The sequence below is a fragment of the Eulemur rufifrons genome, chromosome 20 (genome assembly GCF_041146395.1).
Source record: "Eulemur rufifrons isolate Redbay chromosome 20, OSU_ERuf_1, whole genome shotgun sequence".
NCBI lineage: Eukaryota > Metazoa > Chordata > Mammalia > Primates > Lemuridae > Eulemur > Eulemur rufifrons.
The window spans coordinates 6038248-6052587 of NC_091002.1; the positions used below are offsets into that span (position 1 = coordinate 6038248).

The 14340-nt window shown below is 54.6% G+C and overlaps 2 protein-coding genes across 4 annotated transcripts in view; one reads left to right on the forward strand and one right to left on the reverse strand.

Moving 5' to 3' along the window:
• Window positions 1–14340, forward strand: part of FGFR3 (fibroblast growth factor receptor 3) — a 366177-nt gene that overhangs the window by 11735 nt on the left and 340102 nt on the right. For 2 of the 3 annotated variants that reach the window (XM_069496181.1, XM_069496182.1), the window contains exons 12-18: window positions 62–172; window positions 242–432; window positions 562–684; window positions 766–836; window positions 1057–1194; window positions 1367–1472; window positions 1613–3362. In XM_069496181.1, coding sequence (XP_069352282.1) covers window positions 62–172; window positions 242–432; window positions 562–684; window positions 766–836; window positions 1057–1194; window positions 1367–1472; window positions 1613–1759 — 887 coding nt within the window. In that variant the 3' untranslated portion in view covers window positions 1760–3362. Of the gene's footprint in view, window positions 1–61; window positions 173–241; window positions 433–561; window positions 685–765; window positions 837–1056; window positions 1195–1366; window positions 1473–1612; window positions 3363–14340 lie in introns of those variants that run through there. The other variant, XR_011236403.1, reaches the window with a different exon arrangement.
• Window positions 6358–14340, reverse strand: part of LETM1 (leucine zipper and EF-hand containing transmembrane protein 1) — a 44991-nt gene continuing 37008 nt past the window's right edge. Inside the window, exons 11-14 of the mRNA XM_069496183.1 lie at window positions 12703–12837; window positions 11151–11338; window positions 10055–10193; window positions 6358–8431 (exon numbers count right to left, since the gene is read on the reverse strand). Coding sequence (XP_069352284.1) covers window positions 8282–8431; window positions 10055–10193; window positions 11151–11338; window positions 12703–12837 — 612 coding nt within the window. The 3' untranslated portion in view covers window positions 6358–8281. The remainder of the gene's footprint in view (window positions 8432–10054; window positions 10194–11150; window positions 11339–12702; window positions 12838–14340) is intronic.

The following is a 14340-nucleotide window of genomic DNA, read 5'->3' on the forward strand; positions in this document are numbered from 1 at the left end:
GCAAGGGGCACCTGGGCAGGGCTGGGGGAGGTGCACTGCCTAATGGCCCTTCCTTGCACAGACAACGCCACCGACAAGGACCTGTCCGACCTGGTGTCAGAGATGGAGATGATGAAAATGATCGGCACACACAAGAACATCATCAACCTGCTGGGCGCCTGCACGCAGGGTGGTACGCAGCGGGTTGGGTGGGTGTCCCTCCCAGGCCCTGGGGCCCCCTCTGAGAATCCTGTACCCACAGGGCCCCTGTACGTGCTGGTAGAGTACGCTGCCAAGGGCAACCTGCGTGAGTACCTACGGGCACGGCGGCCCCCGGGCATGGACTACTCCTTCGACACCTGCAAGCTGCCTGAGGAGCAGCTCACCTTCAAGGACCTGGTGTCCTGTGCCTACCAGGTGGCCCGGGGCATGGAGTACCTGGCCTCCCAGAAGGTGAGCAGGGTGGGAGGTACAGGCCGAGGTGACAGCTTGCGGGCTGTGGGGTGGGTGCGGGCAGGCCCCCCATGGGGTGAGGATGGTGAGGCGGGGGTGGCAGCTTCAGCCCTGGACCCCCCACCCCAGTGCATCCATAGGGACCTGGCTGCCCGCAATGTGCTCGTGACTGAGGACAATGTGATGAAGATCGCAGACTTTGGCCTGGCCCGAGATGTACACAACCTCGACTACTACAAGAAGACCACCAACGTGAGCCCAGCCCCGGGGTTGGGGGGCCCGAGCCACAGGGCTCCTGGCAGCCAACGTCCCCTCCCTTTCCCTCCCCACCAGGGCCGGCTGCCGGTGAAGTGGATGGCGCCTGAGGCCCTGTTTGACCGAGTCTACACCCACCAGAGTGACGTGTATGTGTGCCCTGCCGTCTCTGCCCTTGTCGGGGGTGGGAGCTCTGGGGGCAGAGCCAGGAGCCCAACTGCAGCCCCCACAGCCCTGGGCCTGGGGCTCCTAGAGGGTGGGCTGTTTCTCCCGCCCTGGCCTTCACCCTGGGGGCCCCTTGGTACCTGCCTAGGCACCTGTTCTGGGTGTGGGGGTCACAGAGCAGCCTGATCTCGCCTGCCCCTGCAGCTGGTCCTTCGGGGTCCTGCTCTGGGAGATCTTCACACTGGGGGGCTCTCCATACCCTGGCATCCCCGTGGAGGAGCTCTTTAAACTGCTGAAGGAGGGCCACCGAATGGACAAGCCGGCCAACTGCACACACGACCTGTGAGCAGCGCCCCAGCCCCTCCCCTGAGTGCAAGAGGGTGCAGGGCCCGTGGGCCCAGGGTGGGGTGGGGGGCTGGCAGCCCCAGAGGCTGCTCCGGAGTCAGGCAGGAAGCTGGCGGCAGCCTGGGAGGGGTGGGCGGGCAGGAGCTGCGCCTGAGCGCCCTCTCCGCAGGTACATGATCATGCGGGAGTGCTGGCACGCTGCGCCCTCCCAGAGGCCCACCTTCAAGCAGCTGGTGGAGGACCTGGACCGTATCCTCACCGTGACATCCACCGACGTGAGTGCTGCCCGAGGCTGTCCTCACAGGCCATTCTGCCGCCCGGAGTCCTGAGTAGGGGGGCGGGCCCTCTGGGCACAGCTGGGAGCGGGAAGTGGGGCCTTGGTGCGCGCTGCTGACCGCCCACCCCCTGCCGGCAGGAGTACCTGGACCTGTCAGTGCCCTTTGAGCAGTACTCTCCGGGCGGCCAGGACACCCCCAGCTCCAGCTCCTCTGGGGACGACTCCGTGTTTGCCCATGATCTGCTGCCCCCGGCCCCGTCCAGCAGCGGGGGCCAGAGGACATGAAAGCCGGCAGCCTGCAGGCTGAGCCCCCAACAATGTGAGAGGGGACCCCAGCCCACCCTGTGCTGTTGGCGTGTGGTCGCCCCAGGCCAGAGACCCGGTATAGACAGACAGTGCTTCATACCTGTGTGTGTACGTGTGTGTGTGTGTGTGTGTGTCTCGGCCGAAGATTCAGCGGTCCCCTGGGTGCCCATGCTGCTTCCTGACCAGTGCTGCAGCACCGAGGGGCCTTTGTTTTGGGGGGACAAAATGTAGAATGTAAGGTGGCCTGTCCCGTGGGACCCCCAGGGGCAGGCACTGAGCCAGACTGCCACGGGCTCCGGCCCCCACCTGCCCTACTGGGAGCATCCGGGGCCAGGCTCCAGCATTCGGGGCCTCGGGCCCTCCAGTGCCCAGAGCTGAGCCTGCAGAAAAGCCCTCCTCGCCCCCGCCCATGACCTCCTGCCTGAGCGGCACCTGCTGGGGACAAGCTGGGGACAAGCGTCAGTGCACAGCACCTCCCCCAGGCTCCCCGCTTCCCCCTGCCCCTCCGACTGAAATTACGGGTACCTGAAGGTGGGAGCCTTTAACCTCGATCTGCAAGGTTTATTCCAGAAACAAGTGTACATTTATATAAATAGATGCTGTGTATATGATATATATACATACCTATATATAAAAATATCTATGTGGAAGAAGGGGCTGCACACTGAGGCCTGGGACCTCGGGTGCAGGAGGTGGGCGTCGCCCTGGTGGGGAGTCCCCCAGGGGACTCGCTGTTGACACAAACACAAACAGGCAGGGGCACAGGGGCTTTTCTGGCACCACAGTTTTGTTTTAAAAATTGTACCTGGACCTGTATATTTGTAAAGCTATTTATCGACCCCCAGCTCCCTTGCCCCCCCACCCACGCTCATAGCGTTTAGCCAGCCACATGGCAGAGTTTAAGTTTTAAGTTATTAACAGCTGAGCAGGTTTGTGCTGCGTTGTGAGGGGTTGCCGAGAATGTACGTCCAGCCCGCACCCCAGCTGGAGCCGGCCCCCTCGGAGCCTGGAAGGCCGCTACTAGTTGGAGATGATTCCAGTGAGGATAGTTTATTTCCTTTGGCCTTCTTTTGCAGGGGAATTAGATTTCTGTAGGATTTTTCTTTAGGAGATTTATTTTTTTGGACTTCAAAACAAGCTGGTATTTTCATACGAATTCTTCTAATTGCTGTGTGTTCCAGGCAGGGAGGCGGCTTCCAGGGAAGGGCCCGCCCTGCGTGCAGGTTCAGATGTTATTAGATGTTACAAGTTTATATATATCTATATATATAATTTATTGAGTTTTTACAAGATGCATTTGCTGTAGACTTAACACTTCTTACGCAATGCTTCTAGATTTTTATAGCCTGGTCTGCTACCTTTCGAAGCTTGGCAGAGAAGCCGTGAATTCAGTTTTGTTACTTTTTGTGCTGTTAATGGCCTGAGTCTGGGTGGCTGTCCCTTGCTCGTCCGCTGGGCGGTGGCTCAGGGTGGTCTTTCCTCACGGCCTAGCGTTTGGTGGCCAATGTGTGGGCCCAAACCAGCAGATGTGGTTTGTTAACCCGGCAGACGTACTTTGCAAACAATAAAGCGAGAAGACCGGTTCCCACCCCTGCCCATGCCTCCTTGCCTTCTGTTTGGGATCCTGGGCAGCTCCTTGTTGGGTCATTTGCTGCCAAGGGGAGGGAGGGCTTCGAGCAGTTGGGCCGGCTCAGGGGCCCCGGGGCAGGGATGCAGAGTTTGGTGTCTGCGGGAGTCCCTGGTGGGAGCCAGTACACGCTCTGGGTGTGCCAGCTTCCTGGCTGCCCCTAGCTCGTGGGGGCCCTGAGGGGTGTGGGGTCATGTCCAAGCACTTGTGTAGGTCTGAGGCCTCTCCTCAGCACCCCCAGCACCTACCTGCCTGATCATCTGGGGAAGGGAGCTTTCTAGGTGTCCCTGCTTGGAGCTGCCTGTAAACACAGTGACCTTGGGGGCGCACCATCCACATAGGTGATGGTGGCCATGCTCCGGCAGGCTCCCCTTGCCCAGGCCTAGCCACCCGCTTCCCCACCTCTGGGCTCCACCGGTGACCCCTGCACGCCAGTAACACCTGCGCCTTTGGGCAGATGCTGCTGTGTTGGCTGGGGCGCTGAGGAAGGGCCCACACCTCCTCCCAAGGTCACAGTGGAGCAGGGTGGGAGTGAGTCTGGGAAGGCACCCTGTAGGAGTCAGGAGCAGGCCCGCCTCATGTATCACCTCTGACCTGGGAGCAGGGTTCCAGCCGCTGGGCTGTGACATGTACTCTGGCCTCTAAGAACCTCGCTGCCCCTGTTGCATGTTGGAACTCGCCTTCCAGGTAAGGGGTGTTTCTGGCCTGTGTTCTGGGTAGGCTACTAGGGTCTAACCTCATTCAGGGAAGTGCTTGTGGGGGCAGCCGCCCTCCTGGTGGGGGTGCACGTGACCTGACAAAGGGTGCCACACCCCCCAGCCTTTCCCTCCAACCCCCCCAGCTGGCTCAGAGACCCTGTGCTAGAGACTTAGAGGCTGGCCTGGTCACGGGACACCTGGTGACAGTGCCCAGGGCGGGGAGACCTGGAAGAGTTAAAGCAAGGCCGAGGGTCAGGCTGGTCCTGTGTCCCGCTGGGCTTGGAGCTCAGGCTGGGCCTACCGCATCCCTGCCGCAACCCCCAGGTCCGTCTCCAGCCCAGGGGGACCCTGGCGGGGAGCTGGCCAGCAGGGCCGGGAATGGGAAGCTCGGTCCTTGGAACTGCCCAACTAGGGGCTTCTGGGTCATCAGCCCCTGCCCGGTAAGAACATGAACACAGGAGGGGTCCCCTGTTGTTACCACGGTGGAGCCTCCCCAGTCAGCCCCACCACGGCGTGGGCAGCTGGTTAAGTCAGGATCCCCTCTGGAGGTCGGGTCTTGTCTCCTCTGCAGACGTCTCTTTGAGAGGGACGTGTCCTGCGCTGACCCTGCCTCCCAGACACGCTAGTGGCCCCTGCGGGTTGTCTGACTTGCTCCTGGTGGGCTGGGCATGACTGCAGGGCCAGCCACTTCCCAGGGACTGTAAGTGGCTCTCAGCGTTTCCCTGAGGCCATCCGCTTGAATACTCCCGGAAAGAGCTTCCCCAAAAGGCAGAGGAATCAAATTCTCTGTATTACGTATGCGCCACCAGCAGGCACCTAAGTTTTCTTCTCCTGGAGAGTTGCCACAGGCGCAGGACTCCACTCGCCACTCACAGTAAACTCGTCCTCTGGACTGTTGTCCCTACCAAGCACTTCCTGCCCTGGCCCTGGGATCGGCCTTTCTTGAGCTGGAGTGCCTTCAGGTGGCCTTCTGGATGCTGGGAGAACCAGGCTCTAGCCCAGGCCTGTGAACTTGGTCAGCTCAATCGCGGCGCCTGCTGTGGCCAATTCAGGCCCCTCGCTGCCCTCAGGCTCACGAGGCCGTGTCCCCAGCCAACAGCACCACAGAAGTGCATGAAGCAACCCAGGGAGCCTGGTGCCAGCGCAGGGCGAGTGCCTGAGAGGCTGAGTGATGGGGAGGGTTGGCAGATGAGACGCCATGCCTCTGTCCTGCTGCCAGGACCCTCCACCCACCCTCCCACACCCAGGGAGGAATCCTGAGATGGGGCCTGGGGAGCAGGCTGTGGTGTAGGAAGAGCCCCGGCCTCTCACTGGACCCCTTGGGCAGTGCTGGGACCCCCAGGTCCCTAAGGAGTCTTTCAGAAGAGTGGGCCTCCCTGGATGGTACCTTGGCAGGGTCCCAGCCACCACCCACCCAGGAAGACAATGTCAGGAGGCACCAAACAAACCACTGTGTGGCAGACAAGTTGTCAAGACAGTGCTTTATTAAATCGTTTCCTTGTATCAAATGGTGTGTCTAGAAAACACATGACCACATGGCATGTCACTGCCATGGGCCAGGGTCAGCCTGGCACAGTGGTGCATCTGCTGTGGCGAGGACCCCCCACGCTCCTCCCAGCTGCCACAGGACCGCAGACCGTCACACAGGGCAGGAGGCCAAGAACCAGGTCCTGAGCCCAGGGGAGATGGGCCCGCACTGGAGGGGCCCCCACAGAAGGTGGGGCTCCTTCTGGAACCTGGCCTCAGGGCAGCACACCCCAACAGGAGCTTGCCAACATCCAGTCAGGACAGCAGACACTGAGACAGCTCTTGACAGTTTCCACTTGGGCTTCTTATGAGTTAAATGGTTCAAAAATATTACTCTGAGCTATTACAGGATCATGGGTTTGATGTTTTAATAAAAATACTATTTCTACAAAAGATGTTTACACACAGCCCAGGATGGGGCTCCGCAGGATGGGGACGTGTGAAGACAGAACTCGCCCCCGACCAAGTTCCCAGGTGGTGCTGCCCTGCGGATCCCGGGCCTGCCATGAGAACCACCACCGCCAAATTACACAGTGCCCTTCATTTTTAAAAAGTCTAGATTGGGATATTCCAAAGTGACTCTGGAAGCCACGCGCCAGTTTCCTGAACCCCACCTAGGAAGTGGGTGTGCAGGAGGAGCGAAAGGAGAAACAGAAACACAAATGCTGAGGGGAAAGCCCATCTCGGGCCACACCTAAGGTTACTAGAACGGACAAAGACCTGCCCACAAGCCTGCAGAGCCCCCACGGAGGGCAGCAGAGTCCAGGGCAGGGGGATGGTGGGATTGCCTGCCCACGGCAGCCACTGTGCTGTAGCGACAGCCGATGGTCGAGTCGTGGACTGCGCCTGGCCAGGCAGTGCGGGTGAGGACAGGAGTTGGGCACAGCTGACTGCCCCCGAGTGCTGCTCACAGGACAGACATCCATCTTCTGGGGGATGCCTTTGGCAACCACAAAGCTGTTCTCAAAAGTAAGTACACTTTGACAACTGAAAACCAGGCGACTCACATAGGGTAAGAGAATTCATAAATATTAAGCATCTAAAACATACTTCTCAAATAATTGAAATAAAAAACCTTTAGAACCCAACTACTACTTTACAGAGGTTTACATTTGAGGACATATAATCTTACCCCTAATTGTCAAGTTTCTTCTTTAATGGCTGAACAAAAAAAGTTTCAAGTAACTGAGAAATATCATCCTCTGAGAGCTGCTGCTGTCCCTGGCGGACACGGCCACTCTGCGCGTTATTCCTATGTCTTCTGAATTCCCGTCTGCAGTCCCCGAGAGGACATTCCTGCCAGCACCCAGCCTGGCCTTAGCAGGAAGAGTGTGACTTCGCAGCAGGGCAGGGAGGTGGTGGCGAGGCCATAGGACGCTGTACCCGGCCATCCCCAACAGGGCTGCTAAGTGTTGAGAGGCTGCTGGCCACTTGGCAAAGAGCTCTGGACACCGAGCCCGTGGGGGCCACCCAGCTCCACCCAAGGGGCACTGGGCAAGCCCTAAGCACGGGGGTGTCGCTGTTCTGAAAGCCCCTTGAGATACTCTCTGCACCACACATCTTCATTCCTCGGTGTCCAGAGCACGGCCACTACTGTTTGTTCTAAACCAGCCGAGGGACCTGGGCCTACAACATGTTAAAGGAATCGGTGTCTTGGACCGACAGGTGAGCACAGCCATGGGTGCTGGCTTTAAATTCCACATGAGGAGCCACCAAGAGCCCCAAGGGGTCCTGCTATGCCAGGGTTGGGCTGCTGGGGGTCCGTTGGCTGTGGAGCCCCAAGCCCAGGCTGGGACCGTTTCCAGATACACAGAGGATCGGCCCCAGCGCCCCTGCAGTGAACGCTAGCGACCCATCCCCACAGCCAAGGAGTTACCCAAAAGTGAAATGCTTCGATGTCAAAGGCTTCATTAGTATCTCTCATAGCTAGCAAAATTTAGGTTAGAAATTCCTCATAAGTCAGGCAGATTGCCCTGTGTGCAAATTCCGTACTAATCAACTGATTGAAGAATTAGGTAAAAATAAATGGCAAATCAAGAAAGAGCTCCATAAGCACATAATGGGAAGTCCACGCAAGAATCACTGGCATTCCTGTCGGGAGATGTTATTTTCGAGAGGCCACTGGGAGAAGACAGATACTCCCGTCGCAACAGTTATACAGATCTGACTTTGCAAGCGTGTACGAAGAGACAGACCTATTTTATACTGACATTTAGGAATCGGAGTCCACAGACTGATCAAAGCATCTTGTTCAGGCCGAGGCTGTGCTTGTGTTAATCTAATCCTGTCTGGATGCCCCTGAGGGCGGGCAGGCATGTCTGCCTGGCTTCACACGGCCACCAGCGTCCACGTGGTCCTCACTCTCCTGAGGACAGGGCGGCACAGAGATGGCGAGGGCACACGCAGGGGCCGGTGGGGCTGCACTCACCACAGTGTCCAGACACAACTCCCTGGATGGGCTCCAGGGTTCCAGACTGATAGAATCTTCATGGAATGATGAAAATTAAAAAATTACTTGATTGTGGAAGTTTCTGATTTATTCCAGCCAAAATATTAGATTTACCACTAAGAAGAATCAGCTCCAAGCGATCACTACCACGGCATCACCACAGCGCCTGTGCAGCAGACGGCAGGCGCCAGGGCGGGCGGTTAGTTCTTCACCTCCGCAGCCTCCTTCTCAGCCTTTTCCTTGGCCTTCTCCTTCTCCTCCACCTTCTCCTCCTTCTCCAGTGTCGCCACGATCTCGGCCACCTGGCTGGTGGACACATGAATGTCTTCTTTGTCCACCAGATCGATTACCTGCGTACACGGATATGAAAGGGAGTGACTCGGCTGCAGTGCAGGGGAGGCAGGAACGTGGCCCCTCCTCAGCCACCTGGGCTGCCACGAGGGGTCCCTGGAGTCCTCCAGCTGCCCAGGTCCTCACCCCCTTGGGTGCCAACGGGCTCTAAGGCCTCAGGCCTGGTTATAAGCCTCGGCGGGGTGGGGATGAGTGGGGCCGGGTTTGTGCTCAGAGAGTGGGAGCCCAGGGGAGCTTCCCACAGGGCCTAGGACTGCAGGGCAGGGGTGCCATGGCAGGTGCCACAGCAGCACAGCAAGGCTGCCAGGGCAGGTCCCTGCTAAGCCAGCATGGCCTGGATATACTGCAGAGGGCTGGGGCCTGCCTAGACCATGGTTCCCAGGGCACAGAGCAGTGACATGAAGGGCCCCCATCCCCTCTGCTGCCCAGATCACAGACGGGAGGGAGGTGGATGCTCAGCATGTGTGTCTGATGGCGATTTGCTTTTATTTATTTATTTTGTGAGACAGAGTCTTACTCTGTTGCCCAGGCTGGAGTTCAGTGGCATCATCATAGCTCACTGCAACCTCAAACTCCTGGGCTCAAGTGATCCTCCTACCTCAGCCTCCTGAGTAGCTGGGGACTATGGGCGAGTGCCACCACACCTGGCTACTTTTTCTATTTTTAGTAGAGACAGGGTCCTTGCTTTTGCTCAGGCTGGTGTCAAACTCCTGAGCTCAAGCGATTTTCCTGCCTTGGCCTCCCAGAGTGCTGGGATTAACAGGCGTGAGCTACCTCACATGGGTGCCTTGCTTTTAAACTGAAATTAGCCAATATTTTTGATAAACGTCTGGAAAACCACTAACTTGCCAATATGCTGGGAGCCATGAAGGCAGTTTCTTCTCAGAAATATAAATGATGAGATGATCACTTGAGGTCAGGAGTTCGAGATCACCCTCAGTAAGAATGACACCCCCGTCTCTACTGAAAATAGAAAAATTATCTGGGTGCTGTGGCGTGTGCCTGTAGTCCCAGCTACTCGGGAGGCTGAGGCAGGAGGATCGCTTGAGCTTAGGAGTTTGAGGTTGCTGTGAGCTAGGCTGATGCCACAGCACTCTAGCCTAGGTGACAGAGTGAGACTCCATCTAAAAACAAAAGACAAACAAACCAAAAAAAAAGAAATGTAAATGATTAAGCGCCCATTCACAAAGTGGTGGCCTGCTCCAGAGTGACACTCCCACCACACCGTGCGATGCCGTGTGCTGAGAGTGGGAGTAGGCTGCGGGCCACAACACACGGGTCGCCAGGGTGGGAGGGTGAGGCCGGGGTGTGGGGTCCCGCAGGCGCGTGCACAGAGTGCTCCAGTGGGAGTGAGCTGGGGCAAGACTCATTTTGTTGTCTCACCAACCACAAGTTTGTAACTTTAACAATTTCTCACTTCCAGTGTTTCAAATGAGAACAAAGGCCTCAAGGAACAGTCGTGGATCCTGGCCCAACCCCTTGACAGAGGCAGCAGGCTCTACGGGGGTGGATGCTCCTGTGGCTCAGGGCATGGCCATGAGCAGCCCCTCCCTGACCCTGCCAGGCCCAGAGCAGGAGGGTGCGGGGCCGGCCCACTCGCCCCGCTCCCTGCCCAGCCCCACCTTGACGAGGTCGTCGATGTTGATCTTGCCATCCTTGTTTTCGTCCAGTGCTGAGGCCAAGCTGAGCAGCTTGTTTTCTGGAATGTGCTTGATCTGCTTCATGGCGCTGATGAGCTCAGTGACGCTGATGACATTCTCCCTGGGGAGCACAGCCTGTATGAGGCTACCAGACAGGTGTCCTGCCCCACGGGCCTTCCTGTACACCTGGCAGCCGCACATGAACCAGGCTATGGCGCCATCCCACAAACCACCAAAAGCTTCTATGCCCCTTCCTTGGGGGTGGGCAGCCCATTGCGCCACACACAAACACCCTGGGCCCAGGGTCTCCTGTGTGCATGTCTGTCCCCAATAAGGCCCTTCCCCAGGCCACAGCACGGTGAGGGCTCCATGGTTATGATGGCCATGGTTGCTGTTGCTGCGCAGTGGCCCTTGGGCCTGTGGCCACTTGGAACACTCTCTCACTGTGGTCAAGGTGGCTATGCTGCCTTCTGACAGGTGCAGGGAGGCAGTGCCCCAGGCAGGTGGGCCAACCCTGAAGTCAGTTCAAGAGGGGACACACCCTTGTTGGGGGTGGACAAGGGCCTCCAAGAGCAGGGACCCAGGGTATGAGCAAAGCTCTGCGTGGGCACTTGGTGTCGGGGAAGTAGGGGCACAGTGTGGCCCATGGAGTTCAGGGCATCAGTTGTCACCATGGCAGCCATTTCACTTGCCCAGCAGGCATTCAGGTGACAGCAACTTCCTGAAGCCACAGCTGGGGCAGAGAGACTACACATGTGGGTGTCATTGTTGAGTGCAGGAGGTTCAGGAAGAGGGCAGAGGCTGGAGCCGGAGGGGAGAGCCGTGGGAGGGGAGAGCCGTGGGAGGGGAGGAGGGCAGGGCAGAGTGGGCGCCACAGGCAGAGGTGGATGGAGATGGAGGAGGTGTGAGGGAAGGACGCAGGGGCAGGGACACCTGCCCGGGGCCTCTGGCTGGAGCCGTGGGTCACAGGTGGAGGGACAGCAAGGCCAAGAGGCCAAGATGTGCCCTTCAGCCACTCAGATCCCAGCAAAGCGCCTGTGGGCCAAGTGACCAGTGCCACACTCAGCAGCCCACTCACCCCACAGGTGTGCCCTCAGCTGGGCCCAGCTTGCCGGCCTGCTGGTCTCTCTCCAGCTGCGAGATCAAGCCATCGATCTGCCCGATCATCTGCTGCACCCGCTTTGTCAGCCTCTTGCTGGCTTTAGATTCTTCTACGTATTTTTCTTCGCCAGTCTTTGAAAGCTCCTTCTTGATCTCTTCCAAGTCCTAATGAAATTATTTTTAGTTATAAAAAGTTTGCCTTTTAAAAAAGGGGAATCTTGGCCAGGCGCGGTGGCTCACGCCTGTAAACCTAGCACTCTGGGAGGCCGAGGCGGGTGGATCACTCGAGGTCAGGAGTTCGAGACCAGCCTGAGCAAGAGTGAGACCCCGTCTCTACTAAAAATAGAAAGAAATTATATGGACAACTAAAATATATATATACAAAAATAATTAGCCGGGCATGGTGGCGCATGCCTGTAGTCCCAGCTACTGGGGAGGCTGAGGCAGTAGGATCGCTTAAGCCCAGGAGTTTGAGGTTGCTGTGAGCTAGACTGATGTCACGGCACTCACTCTAGCCCGGGCAACAGAGTGAGACTCTGTCTCAAAAAAAAAAAAAAAAAAAAAAAAACCAGAAAAAAGGGGAATCTTATAATTAAATCTAACTTGTAAAAGTATTTATTCCCGTTAATTCTAACCATAGAAAGTTATACAATTTTACTTCTAGCTGTCATATAAAATTCTTATTTCTGTATACTCAAACACTGCTTTTGTAGCAAATGAAATAGCATCTATTCTGAATCTCAATTTCTTTACACTCATTAAAGAATAAATAAATGAGTTAAAGATTCAAGGAATTTTAAGTGTCTTTTCAAATTCCAAGTCAGATTTTTCTCAGGAGCAAACATCACAGGGAAGAGTGGATCGGGGGAGAGGCTGAGGAAACAGGCAAGCTGGTGACAAACACCTCGCTTTCGGTGGGAACCCACACAGCAAGAGGGCTACCATGAGAAAGTTCAGAAAAGGGCAAATTATTTTTACCAATCTCAAAATTAGTCATCTCTTCCAATAGAGCTATGAAGGTATAGTTTTTTAAAAATCAGATTAGTAATATTTAAAAAAAGATAGAGAAAAAGCCCACCACATCAGAAAATAAAGAAGTTTTTTGGGGGCAATCATGAATAAGATTTCATTTATCAAGTGAGCAAACAACGATTCATGTGATACCTTCATGTGTTTAGAAAGTAAAGATGCACGCTGGTCACCTGCAAGGGTGCAGGGCCACATTCTAGGAGAAGGGTGGCCCAGCCAGAATGGCTGTGGAAAAGTTATTGAATACATTTATTTATAATTTGGTTTTCTCTCCAAATACCCTTTGGCCAGCTTGTCCAGTATTTGATGGCAGTATTACTTAACACTTTAGGGGTTGATAAAGCTGTTTACCTTTTACAATCTCAGTCCTAGGAACAAGTCTCACCCACCCAGAACGCCATGCCCTGAAGCGCCCACTCCGCAGAGCAGCTGAAGAGCCGGCCCGTGGGACAGCGTGTGGGGCACAGGGAAGGTGCCAGGCGGCCCCGGGCCCCGCTCACCTCACTGTAGTCCTGGACGTCCTCCTTCAGCAGCTCTAGCTCCTCCTTCTCCTTGGTAAGCGACTTTTTCTGCTCCTTCAGCTTTGAGCAGGCATCGCTGAGGATGTCAATCTCCTCCTTTGTTATCTCCTCTTCCTGGAAAGAAAACAAGCGAGCAGAGCCTAAGTGAAGGGAAATAATTGGCTTTTTCCCCTAAGAGTTTATGGCTTTTCTGTCATTAGACCTACGGAGTTCAAGTCCAGGGCTATGCTGACCACATGCCCCACGTCACTGTCTGCACTCTTCCTGGTGCCCTCATACACTGAACCTCGTTTTACACGTGTAATCTGGTGACTTTCAGCCCTTACAAATAAAGCTGTCATGAATATCTGTGTGTAAGTCTTTGTGGGGAAATGCCTAGGAGTGGAATGGCTGGTCACAGGGTGGGCATAAACTTGACTTTGTAGGAGACTGTCAACATAATTTCCACGGGGGTCCGCCCAGCAGTGCCCGAGTCCAGCACCTCCATGGTCTCACCAGCACTTGGGTGGAACGGTCCAATTTTCTAATTTTCATTACATTAACAAGTATGTAGTGGTATCTCATTGTGCTTTTAATTTCCATTTCCCTGATGACTAACAATGTGGAGTACCTTTGCAGGTGCTTACTTGCTAACCTTCTCAAGTGTCCAAATTTTTTGCCCATTTTTAAAATCAAACTATTTGTCTTTCTATTTATTAAGTTGTAAGAAGTCTTTACGTATTCTAGAAACAAGTCCTTTGTCAGGTACATGTTTTGCAAACATTTTCTCCCTGTCCATGGTTTGTCTTTTCATTTTTATAAGTATTTTTTGAAGAAGTTTTTAACTTTGATAAAGACTAATACATTAATTTTTTCCCTTTTATTAATCATGTTTTTGTGTTGTATTTAAGAAAATCTGTAACAAATCCAAGGTCATTAAAAATTTTCTATGTTTTCTTCTAAGAGTTTTCATAGTTTTAAGCTCTTACATTTAAGTCTATGAATCTTTCTGAGTTAATTTTTAAATACTATGTGTATTATTTAAGGGTCAAGGTTCCTCTTTTTACCTATGGCTATCCAATTGTTCCAGCAAAATCTGGTGAAAAGATTGTCCTTTCCCTGTTAAACTGTCTTGGCACCTTTGGAGAAAATCAATCAACCCTATCTACATATGGGTTTACTTCTTACCTGTCTTTATGCCAATTTCATACTATCTTGATTACTGTAGCTTTATAAATCTTGAAATCAGGTAGTATAATCCCCCTAACTTTTGTTATTTTATAAGCATTGTCTTGACTATTCTAGGTCCTTGAATTTATATATAAATTTTATAATAAGTTTGTCAATTTCAACAAAAAAAATCTGCTGAGGCTGGGTGTGGTGGCTCACACCTGTAATCCTGGCACTCTGGGAGGCCGAGGTGGGAGGATTGCTTGAGGTCAGGAGTTCGAGACCAGCTTGACAAAGAGCGAGACTCTGTCTCCACTAAAAATAGAAACAAAAATTAGCCAGGCAACTAAAAACAGAAAAGATTAGCTGGGTGCGGTGGCTCATGCCTGTAGTCCCAGCTACTTGGGAGGCTGAGGCAGAAGGATCGCTTGAGCCCAGGAATTTGAGGTTGCTGTGAGCTAGGCTGAT